The following is a 14,975-nucleotide window of genomic DNA, read 5'->3' on the forward strand; positions in this document are numbered from 1 at the left end:
GTTTATAAATATATTTTTTTAATCAAAACAATACTCCGACAAGCTTTGCCCTTGTGCAGAATAGGTCATGGATGTAACGGCATTCCACAGATTTAATATAATATATTTAGACTGTTTAGATGCCATACTGTAATTTTTATGTATTGATTTAGTGGCGATTCTCTCCTTCATTGGACCGAATATTCAGAAAAATATCTGGAAATAAAAATCCAAAAATATATCTCCTTTCATGCATTACATATTGGTGCACCCACCATTTACCATATAGTGGCCTTGTTGTTGGTGGCCTACTCCAAAATGAATGCAATGAAGAAAAAACAAATTGATTTTGGAAGCAAATCCTAAAAAAAAACATCTAAGGCATCACTGACAGTGCTAAAATGCTAACTTCTAATTTCAAACCAAACCCTTTCATTGATCTATGTTTGGGGTAGAGAGGAAGGAAAGAATATCAATTGACTAAAAAATAGTCGACGGTGGAGGAGATATAAAGGGAATTGACTCAACTTGAAAGGTTTGTTGAAAAAAATATAACAGTAATGAACATAATTTGATTGAGCATTTCTTGACATTTCCCCTTTCCCATTATCCTTACCCTTTCATCACCACAGGCCTCTAAACAGGCCATGTCTATGCTATCCAAGCTATGTGAACAGAATTCTATTATTGAAAAAGAACAAGGTTGTTGCTAGTGTTATAAAGTTTAAGTATCTTGCCCTAAAAAACCCTTTCCTTAATAAAAGTTTCATTAATGTACATTTGTAAAGCTACATTCTGACAAGCTTTGTCCTTGCAAAGAACAAGTAATGGATGAAACAGGATTTCAAAGATAGAATATATTGTCAGACACAATTTTAGATAAGATGCAATACTCAAGTTTTAATGTACCATTTTAAGTGGTGATTTTCCATCCCCATGGGAATTAATATCTACAAATATACATCCAGTAATGCATTATATTTTGGTGTTTTTAGAAACCCTGGATCCAACCATTCCAATGAAATAAATCTAAACCTTTAAAATAAATGTAATGGAAAATGAAAGGAAATCCTAAAAAGAAGATATAAGTGAAAGTACTAAATGAAAATTTCTAATTTAAAAATCAAATCTGTTTACTAATTTATTTTTGGTGTAGAGGGGAAATAGCAAAGAGCATCAATTGCATAAAAATAGTCAACATGGAGAAGGAAAGGAAGAAATATGACTCTTCTTTAAATGTTTGAAAAGAAAATATAATAACAATAATGTGATAATTATATTCAGTACTTTCCGAAAATATCCCCTTTCCCATTATCTTTAGGTTAATAAAGATACAGATTTATTATTTAAAAAGCAAAAGTTTGTTTTTAGTTTTATATAATATAAGTATCTTGTTCTAAAAAAAACCCTATTGAGTGTGTACTGCTGAATCACATAGTAATGCCCTAGTCATTTGAGCCCCCTCCCTTATGGTCCTGGGGAAGTCAGGGGTTAATGTGGGGTTTTAGATTACTTTTTAACCAGAATATATCAAGAGGGGTGGTGGTATTGACTGTTTTTGACTCTTAACTTGGAAACAGGCTTTTATTAAAGTCTAATCCCCCACCCTTTCCTGGGACCATGTGTGTGGGGGTATCAAATGACTAGTGAATAAGAACTCCCTACTGTCTTTCAGACATGTCTTTCAAGACATGGTTTTCAATTCTCATGTCATCCAGTCTTTAGCATTCATCTTGGCCCTCAGGTAGTCCCTGGTTCATAAAAGAGTAACATTTCTTTCAAAACAATCTTTTCATCAAGACATTTATAATCTGACTAATTTCCACAAATATTTGAAAAAATAATAATAAACACATGAGATGTAAGATGCAGACAATAACAATACATATTGGCAACAGGGGTTGAATTTTGTTTTGTTTTTATCCTCGGTAAGGAAACTTTCTCTTGTAAGTTGAAAAAGTTGCTGTATCTTCTAAGGATATCTATCTTCTTAGGACTAAGAGCACATGATTTAAAGACAAGAACGGTCTTCTTTACCAGTATATGACAAATGCAACACGATATTGGTTAGCCTTTATGAAATATTTCAACAGAATCAAGAATAAAGATAGAACAAAGAATGTCAAAACAAAATGTGTTATGCTCATTCTCAAAGCAAACAAAAAGGACAACAAAAAGCCCAATAACTGTCATATCCTCAATAGACAAAAGAAATAGTCGTCTGAAACTCACCTTGAATTTTGTCGCTTTTTTGTGGTTTTGTTCGCTTTTTAATGTGAACTATTACTTACTTAAATTTACTAGCAAAAACCAGACATATCCTTACATAAATCTTGGCGTGATTGAATGTTAGTAGATCTCCTCTAATTGACTTTATCCTTAAGTCACAAAATTTGAGGCAAAAAGAAATAATCAACGCATGACAAGAACTTTTCCCTTGCTCTGTGCTTGTATTTAGCCGCCATTACGGGGCCGAGTGAGGCCTGGGAGTTGCGCGGCTGACTGACTGGCTGGCTGGCTGGCTGGCTGGCTGGCTGGCGAGTGACACCACAGGGTACCCGCGCGATGACCACAAAACCAAGTCGCATAGTTATACCATATTTCTATACCTATGGAGCTCCGCGCGCGGCCTACGGCCGCGCTGGCTCCGCTACAAGCGTAACGAGCTATTGTCTTCGTGCCGCCACAGGAACAAAGCCTTGTTATACAACAGCTGAACTATTCAATTTCATCATAACAGCCATTCAAATTTCACGCCCTATTTTCATGTTAATTTTATACATAGATAGTATATAAGTGATGGTAGTAATATATTCTTAATAAATCTCCTAATGAGTGGGCAACCACGAAACAGGCTTGTAGAGATGAAACAGTAGTTATAATGCGTATATATATATATAATTGTAGACAATCACGCAAATCGTGTTTTTTGTTGCGTTTATTATCAGGACACACTGGACATTGTCTACGCATCTAGGAGAGGACATCCGTAGCGGGTGGTTAACCACGTGATAGTTTATCCCATCAGTTTTACTCGACATATCGCACGGTCTCGGGGAGGAGGGGGACTCCCATAAAAACAGACGGGGGTATTTGTCAGCAATATCAATTTCAACCCTTAGGGATAGCACTTTAGGCGTGGACAACAGCAATTCTTATCCCTAAAAGATAGCACATTGATTGCACATCCATATTTGTGGCGACTTTTGTTACTGGATAGATGATCCATCAGTGTGAAACCCCTTAAATGATAGCAGAATAGGAAGAACCGTTGAACACACCCCAGCAGAATTTTATATCCTCAAGGAAGGACGATCACCCCTGTCTACCTCTATGTAGAGTCCCCCCACCCCCCCGGCCGCTCAGTGCTTGCCAAACAAATGCTACTTTTTGCTTGCACTTTTAATCACCTTTTGATAATCTCATCTCCTTAAGATATGACTTTGAAATTGTCGGCTGATACAGAGCGCTGATAGAGGCGATAGTTCCTGTGAATGGAGAAATTGGCGGTAAAACGATATAGCATTGCCTGTATCGCAGGCTGTACTCTGGATGCCAGCCGCTCTCGCATGGCCGAATACCAAATACGCGGCGAACAAATGCCGAGTGGCGGACGAACGCGCTTGGATTTTAACCTGACAAAGACAAGTATTGAATCACAGCAAAAAAAAAAAATAAAAAAAATAAAAAATAAATCAAATGCGAGAAAGCTTGATTTTTTCTGGTAATTGGCAACCTCTTATTTTATTTTTATTTCAAATGGTCTTTCTTAGACAAAATATGTGAAAACAACCATTAACCAAGGCCCCACGCATAGAGTAAACATCAAATTAACAGAATTACAACTAAACTAGACAGTACTCGCATGGCGACAGACGCAATAAATAAGTAAACGAGCTTTGATGATAGCGACAGGAGTGTTATAGTGTTTAGAATGGGCAAAGGGGGAGAATATGGATGTGTGTGTGTGTGCGTGGTCTCAAGAGAACCCCTAATACAGAATAGCCACTCCATCTCCCCAGAAGTAATCAAGAGATAGTCACTAGTGACATCCTACTGCTCATAAAAATGCACCAATATCGACACTCAAAGACATAAAAAAATGTTGGCTGTGTTATCAATATTGTTACCTTACGTCTGGTAATTACTTTTAGTTTAATTCGCGGTAGGGGTGCTCTTTTGAGGTGATTAAGTTTCTAGTCTCGTGTTCCGTGCAGGTGTAGTCGTCATTACACGTGCATTGCATACACGGCTTGCTTGTAGTAGTAACGTAGTGGTAAATCCGTTTTTTAAAGGAATGTTGTGAAATCCAGGTATAATTTTGCATTATCTCATCCTTTTTCTTTTCCTTTCAAGGGGCCAATCACCCTTCCCAGAATTCCTTCCTTTGTTCTGATTAATAGAAAGTCCTACGTAATAAACATTTGGATACAATATTGCACAATAATTTCTTCTATGGATGAAAGTAAATCGTAAATGATTATGGCTACGCCGACGCATTGCATCATGGGAAATATCAGCCATCTTTAATAACCTTCAGATTAAAATATATTATGCTCTTGCTTGCCATTCTGATGTTTTGAACGGGTCTCTGGTTCTGCTCTGTTCTCGCCGGTATAAAAAAAACGTAATTACCTTCTCAAGATTGTCTGCATCTATTTGGACATTGGAGGATAACCCAAGTCTCCATCCTAAGAGACAATTTGAATTTTTTAAATGATAACAATTACGTGAAGTTAGAAAATGTTCTTACTCGCGCTTTCAAGTAAGCTATTGAGTAGAGCCCAAAAATACAACGGATCTTTCATCTGGTGACGTCACTTCTTGTTACATTATATGAAATTTTCTCGTTACATTTTGGCGTTTCGGCCAAAAACAGACTTACAGAACTCCATTAATAAATTCCTTGTAATAACGACATGAGATGCAAAATTGGCGCCGTAATGCCTGTATGGTAGTGTCAAAATACAAACGTTGTCATTGCAGACGGCAAACGTTTCGATTGGCAAATGGAAGTTCTACGAGCCAAGTGTACCTTGGGTCTAATTTTATTTCTTCCGAATGTAGGATAATATAAATCAATCATACGATAATCCATTAAAGTCCATCAATGTCTCGCTCTGGCATCAGTGAAGTTCTTCTACAGAACCTTTATGTTTGTGAACTATTACTAACCATCAACACCTTTCTCTCTTGGAACTGCTATTCCCCAGTTGCCATTCGCCTTGGCACTGACGTTTTTTTTATCTACTTACATGGGACGTCGATCCCCTTTAAACCTTCCAAAAATATCAAGGTTCACATGCTTTTACCGTAGTCGCACCGTACTGGTCAGCCAATATTATCAGAAGCCACGGCGCGATTGGCACCCAGGTTAACACTAGATTGAGATGCGTTCCCCTGGAAGACTAGGGTTTGGACAAGCTTATTCTAGTCTTACCTTGAGTCTTTTGGGCCTTCGTTTGTCAGCTGGAGAGTAGCACGTGTACCGTAGCAGTTGGCTCACGAAATGCCGGGCGGCGGTATGTATTCCACGTATGCCGGGTGTTAAACTGACGTCACGATAATAAAGTGACTATTGAAAAAGCTCGCTCATTTCATGTTTGGATCGTTCATAAATATTGCTAACGATCAATGGTAATTATCCCTTTCATTTAGACGATGCGAACTTAGAAAGCGGGTAATTGAAAAATAGACGTACAAACATCACTTCACCCAACAATAAGGCCAAGTAAAAAAAGAACACGTTTATCGTCCCCGCCCGCATTCTTTTTCGGGGCCGCATCGATATATTTTTTATTTAGTTATTTTTACTGCTTTTTTGATTGTGCTGTTTTGATGTTCCTAAGAAGTTCAAATTTTGTTCGTTAGCGGTGCCTGGGCACTGAAATAAAGGCAGACGTTCCCGTTTCAAAGCTCCTCTTACGATGTTTTTCACACTTAACATTGCGGAAATTTCCTTTGTGAACAGTACAAAAATTTAAAAACCCAAGAAGAAAAAATAAATAATAAATAAAAAGGGCTGCATGCTCCTTTTGTGATCTTATCAGGACGATAAACATGTTTGTATTTTTACTTGGCCTAATAAAAAAAAACTTAAGTGCCCAAAAAATTAGTTTATCTTTGAAAAAAAAATCAGAATTCTTTAATGTCAAATTATTTTTACAACTTTTTGTTATCATTTTAGCATTTTGGCTACTCGATGCACAGGGCTTTTATACGTAAACGGTGCAAATTTTTATTTTCTCCGTCGTTTTAGACACGTTGGAAATCAGTAGGTAGGGCTTATACAGGACGCACTGGTGCCAAGGTGTGCGTCCGGGTTAGATAAGAAATGAAACTGATCAAGTTCATGCTAAAATTTTGCATTTTTCTTTGATGATTTTCTTAGCGCGTTTACGGAAATTGGTGGTAAGGAAACGCAAGGGGAGAAGGAACGGTTACTTTTCTGCCTTTTCCACCTCCACGTTTTTCGCTGACGTTCCTGTAATTTTCCCACGCGCGCAGCTCTTACGTATCTGCTCACTTAATCGTCTCCTATTCCTTCGCTAGTCAAAAGCCGACTTTAGAGATTTACGTCGTTGAAGCAATGTATCGTTTAACTTACGCACGAGCCCTCAAGCGTCACTACATTTACCGTGTTTTATTTACAAGATACAATAATTGGTTATTTTACAATTCTAAAAAATAAAAAATAAACATGCTTTCGAGCCCCGAGAGGCTCGATCGTAAAGCATGGTCGGACACACTTTTGAAATATATAAAAACTGGATATGGAATATCGGAATCGTTTATTTTCTTGTCCTTCATTACTTGTGAGACTATAATTCTCCAATTTAGTTCATACAATTTAATTGAGATTTTCTAGATGCTCTGATGTATTAAAATATATACATATTAAGGAAGGATGTGACTAGCTTAAGGCCTGGCGTAGGAACTATGAAAACGAGAACTGTGGAACTGATAGTGAAAACATCCATGTTCATAAAACGCGAAAAATTCCTTATCGACAAACTCAAATTCCTCTCTATGTTAAAGGAAGGGACTGATAGTGAAAACATCAATGTCCTTTAAAGCATAGACTTCCGTACTGGGAAACGCAAATTTCTCTATATGTTACAGGAAGGGACTGGTAGTGAGAACATTAGTGTTTATCAAAGCAGACTTTCTCAATCTTTCTTCATCAAGGGCGAAGAATTCCTCAGTGACAAACTCAAATTCCCATCTATGTCATAGGATGGGGCAGGAAGAGAGAGCATCATTGTTCATCAAACGCGAAAGCATCTTCACCGGCAAACTCAAATTCCTATCTATGTCATAGGATGGGGCAGGAAGAGAGAGCATCATTGTTCATCAAACGCGAAAGCATCTTCACCGGCAAACTCAAATTCATCGCCAGGGCGCAGGCATGGACTGGTAGTTATTTTACGCCTCGTCGTACGCCGAGTCACTCCCCGAGACACTTTCTTGCCGCTTTGGGGAGTAGAGGACGTGAATTTACCAGAGTTGAAGATCCACTGAGGCCCGCGGATCCCAGAAGATATAGAGCTTGGAGAGGATACCAGTTTGCCGGCTACAGGCGAAGCCACAAACGCTTCATCATTTAACGGTTTTCTTTGATTCTTGTTAGTCGCGGCAGTTACACTGCGCGATCTTCTTGTCATCTGAGGTGACGAGAACTCCGATATCGTTTGTAGGTTATCGGTACAAGACGAGCCCGACGCAAGTGAAGATGCTCTAGGGCGCTGTGGTCCGGAGTTACGCCTTGACTTCGACTTAGCAGACGACCTCCCAGATTCCTCCACTGGATTAGGCCTTTTATTCCCTGAAGAATCTACCATCTTTGTTGTGGATCTCAAAGAACCACGTGCAACGCGACCAAGTGAGTCTTTTGCTAGGACTTCAGAGGTGTCGAAGAGCTTTTGTCTCGTGCGCATCTTAACACGCTCTTCAATAGACATATGGGAACTTAAGGCTTCTAGAAGCTCAGGCGTGAAATTTTCTAGGAATGAGCTATCAAATGAGGATTCTTCGTGCCCTTTAGGTACAGCTGCGGACTGAGGCAGACACATAGATGATTTCTGATTCTTGGAAGTACTTGCTTGTTCCTTTTTTCCGGGCGCTACTTTCAAAAGCAAATCTTTATTTCGGTTCTGCTTATCTTTATGTTTCGATGCAGTTGAAAAATCTTGTGCTGACTGCTGCGAATGAGTCTTCTGTTCCTTAGTCTTAGTAGACGCTTTACCCCGTGACACGGACTGTTTTCTTGAGCTAGCCACCCTGCTTCCTGATGCACGTTTATCTTTAGCGTGTGCACGGCTCCTCTTGGAAGGCATGTCATCGTCTGTAGATTCCGACTTCCGCTTTGTTGAGCGACGGGTAACGAGACCGTCTTCATTGCTTGCTGTTGTGTCCCCCGAAGGCAGCTTACTGCGTTCAGAGCATCTACTGGGTTCCGTTGTTTTACGCCCTTGCTTCGCAGATGATCTCTGTTTTCTCTCATCCCGCTTACGCTCCGAGGCACAGAAGGCAATGTGACCATCTTCACTGCTTGATGTGTCTTCTACAGGCTGCTTGCTACCTCTGAGGCGAATGCTAGTCTCCGTTGTCGCCCGCCCTCGTCTCAAGAATAGTCCTTGTTTACTCTCATTCGATTCTGATTTGCGCTTCGAGGAGCGGCGTGTAATGCAACCTTCTTCACTGTTCGGATCCTCTACAGGTTTCTTGCAACGCCTGGAGGGCATGCTAGGCTCACGCCTTAAAGGTTGTTGTTCGCTCTCATCTTTTGTTTCGGCAACTCGATAAGAATTCCTCGTGTAATTCCTAGTTGGTTTGCCATTCTCATTGCTGAGAGATAACGAGCGTGTCGCGCCCCCTGCTGTCGGCTCGTTGAAGTCGGACTGTTTATCGGACTCATCGCTGCTAATGGTGCGTCTTCGTTTGACGGGAGACCGGGATTCCGCATCACTTAGATCTTGAGATTTTCTCTTTAGATGAAAATGGGTAAAATGAAAAGGCGAGGATATTTCTGGCTCGTCATACTCTCCGCTAGTGCTATCAGCAATTATACTTGAGACATCACTATCGTCATCACTGGTGAAAACATCATCCTTCAGCCCATCCAGATACTCTGCTTTAGACAGCGGTATATGGTCAGGGTCTGTACGAGGGAATTCGATGTCATTTCCACATGCCGGTTCAACGATAGTGTCCTCCAGTTCTTGCACGATATGACACACAGTGCGTGAAAGGTCGTTTTCTGACGACAGTAACTGGTCGAAATGTGGTACATGGAAGCCTTCGAAAGAGTTCTCATCATCTGACTCGAAAAGGGCTTCCATGTCATCATTCTTCTGTGTTAAGTCGTTGGCGTCAGTGTCACTTTCCTGGTTATGATGTTGGGTTTTCTTTGGTGGATTTCGGACTGATTGCTCATGGTTTGGATGTTTAGTGTTTTCTTTTCTTTTCTGGTTTTGGAGTTCAGGACTGTTCCCCACCTGTACTGCGACAGAGGATTCAGAGCTTGTGCTGGTTGTATCACCACCCGAACTATTACTTAAGAAAGTATTAGATGGCCCACTCTTAGGACTGCTTAATTCATTTGCCGGGTTTTTCCGTTCGCTGTGTAATATGGGGGCTTGAGGGACTTCGCTCCTTACTTTACTCTTTCTGTCACGTAGACTCGGCCGATTTAATGTAATTTGATTCTCTGCTTCTCTCTCGGTGGTTTTACCTGGCGACGTGATTAAAACGATGTCATTATCAGCTCTATTGGGAAGCGTTTTTGTTGCCACTGCTTTTTTACAAACACTCTTTTTGTCCCGCAGACTTAGCCGATGTGTATCATTTTCATCTTCTGTTCCTATTTCGGTGTTTTTACTTGGTGAAAGGGACTCAGTGGTTGAATCTGTGTTATCATCTACTCTATCGTGTGTAGGTTTTGTAGGCTTTATCACATCAGATGGTAGTTCGATGCTCTCCGTCTCTTCAGAGCTTTCTTTCTCATTCTTTCTCCTATCGCTGACCGATGGTGCTTGCTTGTCGCGATGTTTACACCCCTCTTTGTTTTCCTTATCACTATCATTACTCTGATTGGGTAAGGCTAGTCTCGCATCTTCTGGACCAGGTACACGGTTCGTATTTGCTTTGCTTGCTGCTCGAGTTCCGGCAATCTGTCGAGAGCTTATACTTACAGTATTTTTGGGAGACTCGGTGGCCATTCTCAATTTGGCTTTTCTACAGAGTTTTAAGGGAACACCATCAGGTGAGGACAGTGATCTTGAGCGAGTGACTGGTTTACTTCTTGGACTTGCACTTTCAGTGGGCGTGCTATCATCTAAAATAGCCTGCCTATTTTCCTCTTTGGAGGTTTTCTTAACATGATTTGCATCATAACCTTTCTTTAAATCCCAAGTAGAGTCACCAGGGTTCGATTCCCTTGGTTTGCTGTCAATCTGCCTACACGCGCTTTCCTTTGAGACGTCATTGTTGTGTTTGCTTGGGGTCACACATTCCTCCTTGCCACAATCTGCTTGGCTTGAGCTGTCTTCCCTGGCCAGCGATTTCACGGGTGTTTGATACATGTAGTCCATGTCTCTGCATCTAAAACGACGAAGACAAGTAAATATTAGACACTTCTTGTATTTAATAGAGCACAGTTTAAGCTAACATAACAATTGTCAAACCCCTTTAAAAGTTAAAGGGAAAAAGTAGAGAATGTGCAAACTAATTGAATGTGATTTGGATTGGTCAAATTTGCCTGGCAATGTCTTGCCATTTAAGTAACTATGAACTGTATATTTTGTATACCTACAGTAATCTAATGCAATAGGCTAAGGTGGAAGTATCTAAAGGGAAACGGAAATCAACCCTAGTTAGCAGGAACTATTGAAGGTCCAAGATAACACGGTTTAAGTTATTAGCAGTTAAGACATTGAAATGCTGTTTTTCATTCAAAAAGACTTTATTAAAGCTTCTGTGAACACCCTGCTAACAGGAGGAACTGAATTCGGCATGTGAATATGAAAAAATATCACCAAACACTGGTCAAATAGATGTGAATAGACTGGTAAAGACTTTAAAAATATTAAACTGGGTGTGACTCATATATAGCAAAGGTGCAAGATTATGAATGCTTGGATCATGACTGCTTTGGTATAATAATAAAGGTAAAAGAATAGCCTTCATCCCTACTGTACATACCTAGCATCAGTTGTGTTCTTCTGGTCCTGGTACTTGAACTTAATTTTGTCCAGGAACACTTGAAGGCTGGGTCCTTGCCTGATAAGACTATCCAGATCTGTGTAATTTGAGTCGTCCCTGGCAAATGCCTGGTGATGATCACCCCTTAAGTGCTAAAATACATTAAGACATAATGATTACAAAATATCATCTTGCACTGGTGGATTTTTGAAAAAGGGCCAGAAGCCCTTAACACATTAAGATTTCCCCCTTTCCTAGATTGCATTAGTCAGGCTGTTTCCTTGTTTTTTTTCCCATACATTTCTAATTACAAATGTAAAAATGAAACTCATTTAAACTGTATGAGTGTATGTTTTGCTTATTTAATGGCATTATTAGTGCAAAAGATGACATTAGTGTGAGAAGATAGGCACTAGCAATTACCACATCCAGGTCCTCATAGTGTAGACGGCAACACTCACAGTAACCTTTCTTTGGCTTCTTGACCTCTTGATGATCATTCTTTTTGGGCCTACTAATATCAAAATCCATCACTAAAAATTCAAGCCAACAGTGTTGAACTTCATCTACACAATAAGAGGATTAAACAAATGATAAAACCAAAATACTTACTGCTTTGCTTTTTCCAAGTCCCTGATAGTCTTTGGTGAATCAAATGGACATGACCAAACAGGGGAGTCAAAGTTCAGAGTAGGCCATGACTTAAATTCCTGAAACAATGGCTTATACTGACAGCTTTTGTCAACCACTTTGATAAAGGGGGGCTTAAGTTTCCGTAAACGCACTTTCAACTTTGACATGTTGTATCCTACCATGGTTTTGGTTGCTTGCCTTGGTTCATATGGACCAAACTCGGCAAGTCTCTCCTGAACCTTGTCAACATTTATAATGGTTACTCCCCAGGTCACAGCATTAGCCAGAATGTTGCAAGAACCTGTTGCTTTCTTCAAAGTAGCTTTCTTGGCAAGGGTTTTTCCACGCATGGACTCCTTAGGTGTGGGCTTTGGTGGCTCCATACAGTATGGAGAGTCAGGACTGTATGGCGAGAGACAGGTCCTGGTGGATGAGCTGAATTTACAGAAAACCAATAATTAATAAACACTATAACCATCACAAATGTGTGTAGACAACAAGTTTTGAGCTATTAACTGTTCATCACTAGACTTTTCAAAATCCCTCTGTTTTAAAGAACAACATTTTCAAGGGTTACCAGCCTAAAATTTTCAAGTCAATGGTATTTGCCATTAAAAAGTATTATTCTTTTAAAGCTGGAATCTTGGATTTAAAAGGACGTCTGTCGTTTGGCAAATAAAATCGAGATGGCTAAACATTGACCTTCTAGACATAACCTTGTTATATAGTTAAATATTATTTCCCTCTACCTTTTACTTGGAGGAAATGGACTAGGAATCCCTGGACTTGGAGTAGAGTTGCTTCTTGGAGACAACCTACCATCTGCATCCTTGCGATTGGTTATCAGGAATGTGATGTCTTTACTGAGAAACTCTTCTACTTTCTGTTAAAATGACAAAAAAAAACCTATAACCGCTATTAGTGCCTTATTGAAAGGGTATTTAGTTAGTAACACCTCCCAGGAAATTATTTCCATTATTCATTTATAAATTGAGACAAATATTGAATTCAAAATGCCACCAAAGTACTTTCCATTGACTTCTAATTTTCCTACAAATCTTGTCACAAGTTGGGACTTAGGAACAACCATTGGGTTAAAGTCTAATCACCTACCCTTCCCCGGGACCATGGGGTTGGGGGTTTCAAATCACTAGTACGTTACAAGAGGGAAGCATACTTGTTCACTTACCCCTCCTAACTCCTGAAGTCTACTAGTCAGACTAGATATATTCTTGTATCCATTCAAATCCAGATAAAAACTCTTTCCTTTAAGTGGCTTTTTACTCTGAAACTCTAATCTCCTTTTTCCTTTAGGACTTGTTTCTGCAATTAAAGTGTAATCAATAATTTATCATATTTCAAAATGAAGATCTTATTTCAATATATTTTTTAAGACTTTTTCATTGATATGATCAATGTGGCTGTGAATATGATGCATGAGTCAACGAAAACCCCGACCCCCCCACCACCCCTGGGGACACAGTCCAATAGAGAATCTTTACCAAATGCCCCACCCTGGGGACAGGGTTTCAGTAGCTGGCACATCTTGGTTAACCTGAAAATAAGAATACAATGTGGTTTAGTGTATTTTTATTTACTACTGTACTATTTTAATCCTACCAAAACCCCCTCTATTCTATCAGTGTTAACAAGTTGCAATAATCAAGTACACTGACCTTTACAGACCCTGCAAATGGGCATTTTTGAACATTTCAAGTAGTTTTGTCATGTTTTTTATCGTGGAGAAACCACCGAGAATGACACCAAAATCGGTCACAAAAACGAAAAATATTTATCGCAGATTGTAAATCAAGACTGTTTTGAAGTTATTTAATGCTTCTCAAGCAAGGATGGCTTATATTTTACTCTGATAATTTGAATAACAAAAGCTACTCACCTTTGACTTGTTGTTCAACCATGAAGAACGCACATGAGGGACGAGATTTCATTCGGGTTGCCGCTGACCTTCACTCACAGTCTCAGGCCATATCCCCACCTATGCCCAACCCCACGGGAAAGTTAAATTGCAAAACGCTTCCAATGCCCCACCCCCTCGGGAATAATTTCACAACAAATCCCCTACTAATCCCCACCTCGTCCCGGGGTGGGGGGGGTCGGGGTTTTCGTTGACTAATGCATTAGCCTAATGCACATCAGATCCCCAAGTCCAGATGCCCAAAAAAATATATATCCATATAATTTTTATAGATTGTCTCAGTGATTTGATCCACAAGGCTTAGGATATTGGGAAAATACATATTAGATCCCAAAGGCCAGGGGCCAAAAATTTAACCTACTAAAACTCTAACAGTGCGGTTCAAACCCAAAACACCATTGACACCCCTAAAGATAATTAGATTTGAAGAGTTTGGGGTTTTATCTTCAGTTTTGATGCAGGGAAATCAAAATCCAAAGCTGATTGCGTAAATAAGAGTCGCTCAACTAAAATAAGTTCATAAAAAAACAATGACAAAGTTTAAAACAAGCTTAATCAAGTGAACGCCGAACTTGACGAGTGAGCGAGACGCTACATCATAAACTAACAGTAAGTACACATTGCCTTTTTAAAAACAGCCGATTGACTAGTCAACTTATTTTACAGAGAAAATAAGCCAAAGTACTCACTAAATTTCTTGGACAGCTCGTTTAAAGACGGTGTTTTCGTTCGATGCCGTCGAGGGCTTCGCCGGCTTCCATTGTTGCTCAGATTCACCGAGTAGCGACGAGTAGACATTATTTTAAAAATCTTTCTTTTAAAAATATAATTATTTTAAACTAAAACTTGAATTGACATTAGATAACAAGTCTATTCACCCAAGGATGTCGTTGGAGTGCATTTGAGGTCTGTTTTCTAGGGGAATGCAGTGAATACACAGCTGATATTATAAGTATCGTCAATGCATTTTGATGGCATTTTGTGTTTGCTCGAATCAGATTTGCGCGGGAAATCCCAGCATTCCATGGGAACTTTCATGCGCTGACTTAAACCGCAGGCTCGGCAATTCTAAAGTTTTAGATTGTGAAAACAAACAAAGATTGGAAGGTGGAACGACGTTTTCCACAAAAGCTGATACTCTTATGGTATTTTTCTGGATAGTGAAAATATATAGCAAAGATACAGTAAGACAAAATTTGATAATTTTTATTTATTTGCGCGCGCG

At 39.5% G+C, this 14,975-nt stretch overlaps 1 protein-coding gene across 7 annotated transcripts; it reads right to left on the reverse strand.

The window, feature by feature from the left end:
• Positions 1-6,607: 6,607 nt before the first annotated feature.
• On the reverse strand, positions 6,608-14,772 carry LOC116601525 (serine/arginine repetitive matrix protein 2). 7 transcript variants are annotated; one of them, XM_032362418.2, is made up of 9 exons: positions 14,440-14,772; positions 13,712-13,810; positions 13,317-13,369; positions 13,004-13,137; positions 12,564-12,697; positions 11,794-12,249; positions 11,605-11,695; positions 11,182-11,333; positions 6,608-10,581 (listed from the first exon to the last, which is right to left on the reverse strand). In XM_032362418.2, the coding sequence occupies exons 3-9, from the start codon at positions 13,357-13,359 to the stop codon at positions 7,323-7,325; spliced, it is 4,269 nt and encodes a 1,422-aa protein (XP_032218309.2). In that variant the 5' UTR covers positions 13,360-13,369; positions 13,712-13,810; positions 14,440-14,772; the 3' UTR covers positions 6,608-7,322. The 7 variants fall into 7 exon arrangements, with proteins under 7 accessions (XP_032218309.2, XP_032218308.2, XP_032218306.2 ...); XM_032362417.2 differs by having other exon boundaries at positions 13,284-13,369; XM_032362415.2 differs by lacking the exons at positions 13,317-13,369; positions 13,712-13,810 and having other exon boundaries at positions 6,608-7,263; positions 7,349-10,581.
• Positions 14,773-14,975: the final 203 nt, after the last annotated feature.

The sequence above is a fragment of the Nematostella vectensis genome, chromosome 2 (assembly GCF_932526225.1).
Source record: "Nematostella vectensis chromosome 2, jaNemVect1.1, whole genome shotgun sequence".
NCBI lineage: Eukaryota > Metazoa > Cnidaria > Anthozoa > Actiniaria > Edwardsiidae > Nematostella > Nematostella vectensis.

Excerpts from the sequence above, each read along its gene's own strand:
- LOC116601525 (XM_032362415.2), bottom strand. The coding sequence starts at position 14,548 with ATGTCTACTCGTCGCTACTCGGTGAATCTGAGCAACAATGGAAGCCGG. Across the intron at positions 12,698-13,003 it reads GACTTCAGGAGTTAGGAGGG|AAAGTAGAAGAGTTTCTCAG; the intron begins GTAAGTGAACAA and ends TCATTTTAACAG. Across the intron at positions 11,696-11,793 it reads GACTTGGAAAAAGCAAAGCA|TAGGCCCAAAAAGAATGATC; the intron begins GTAAGTATTTTG and ends TTTTGATATTAG.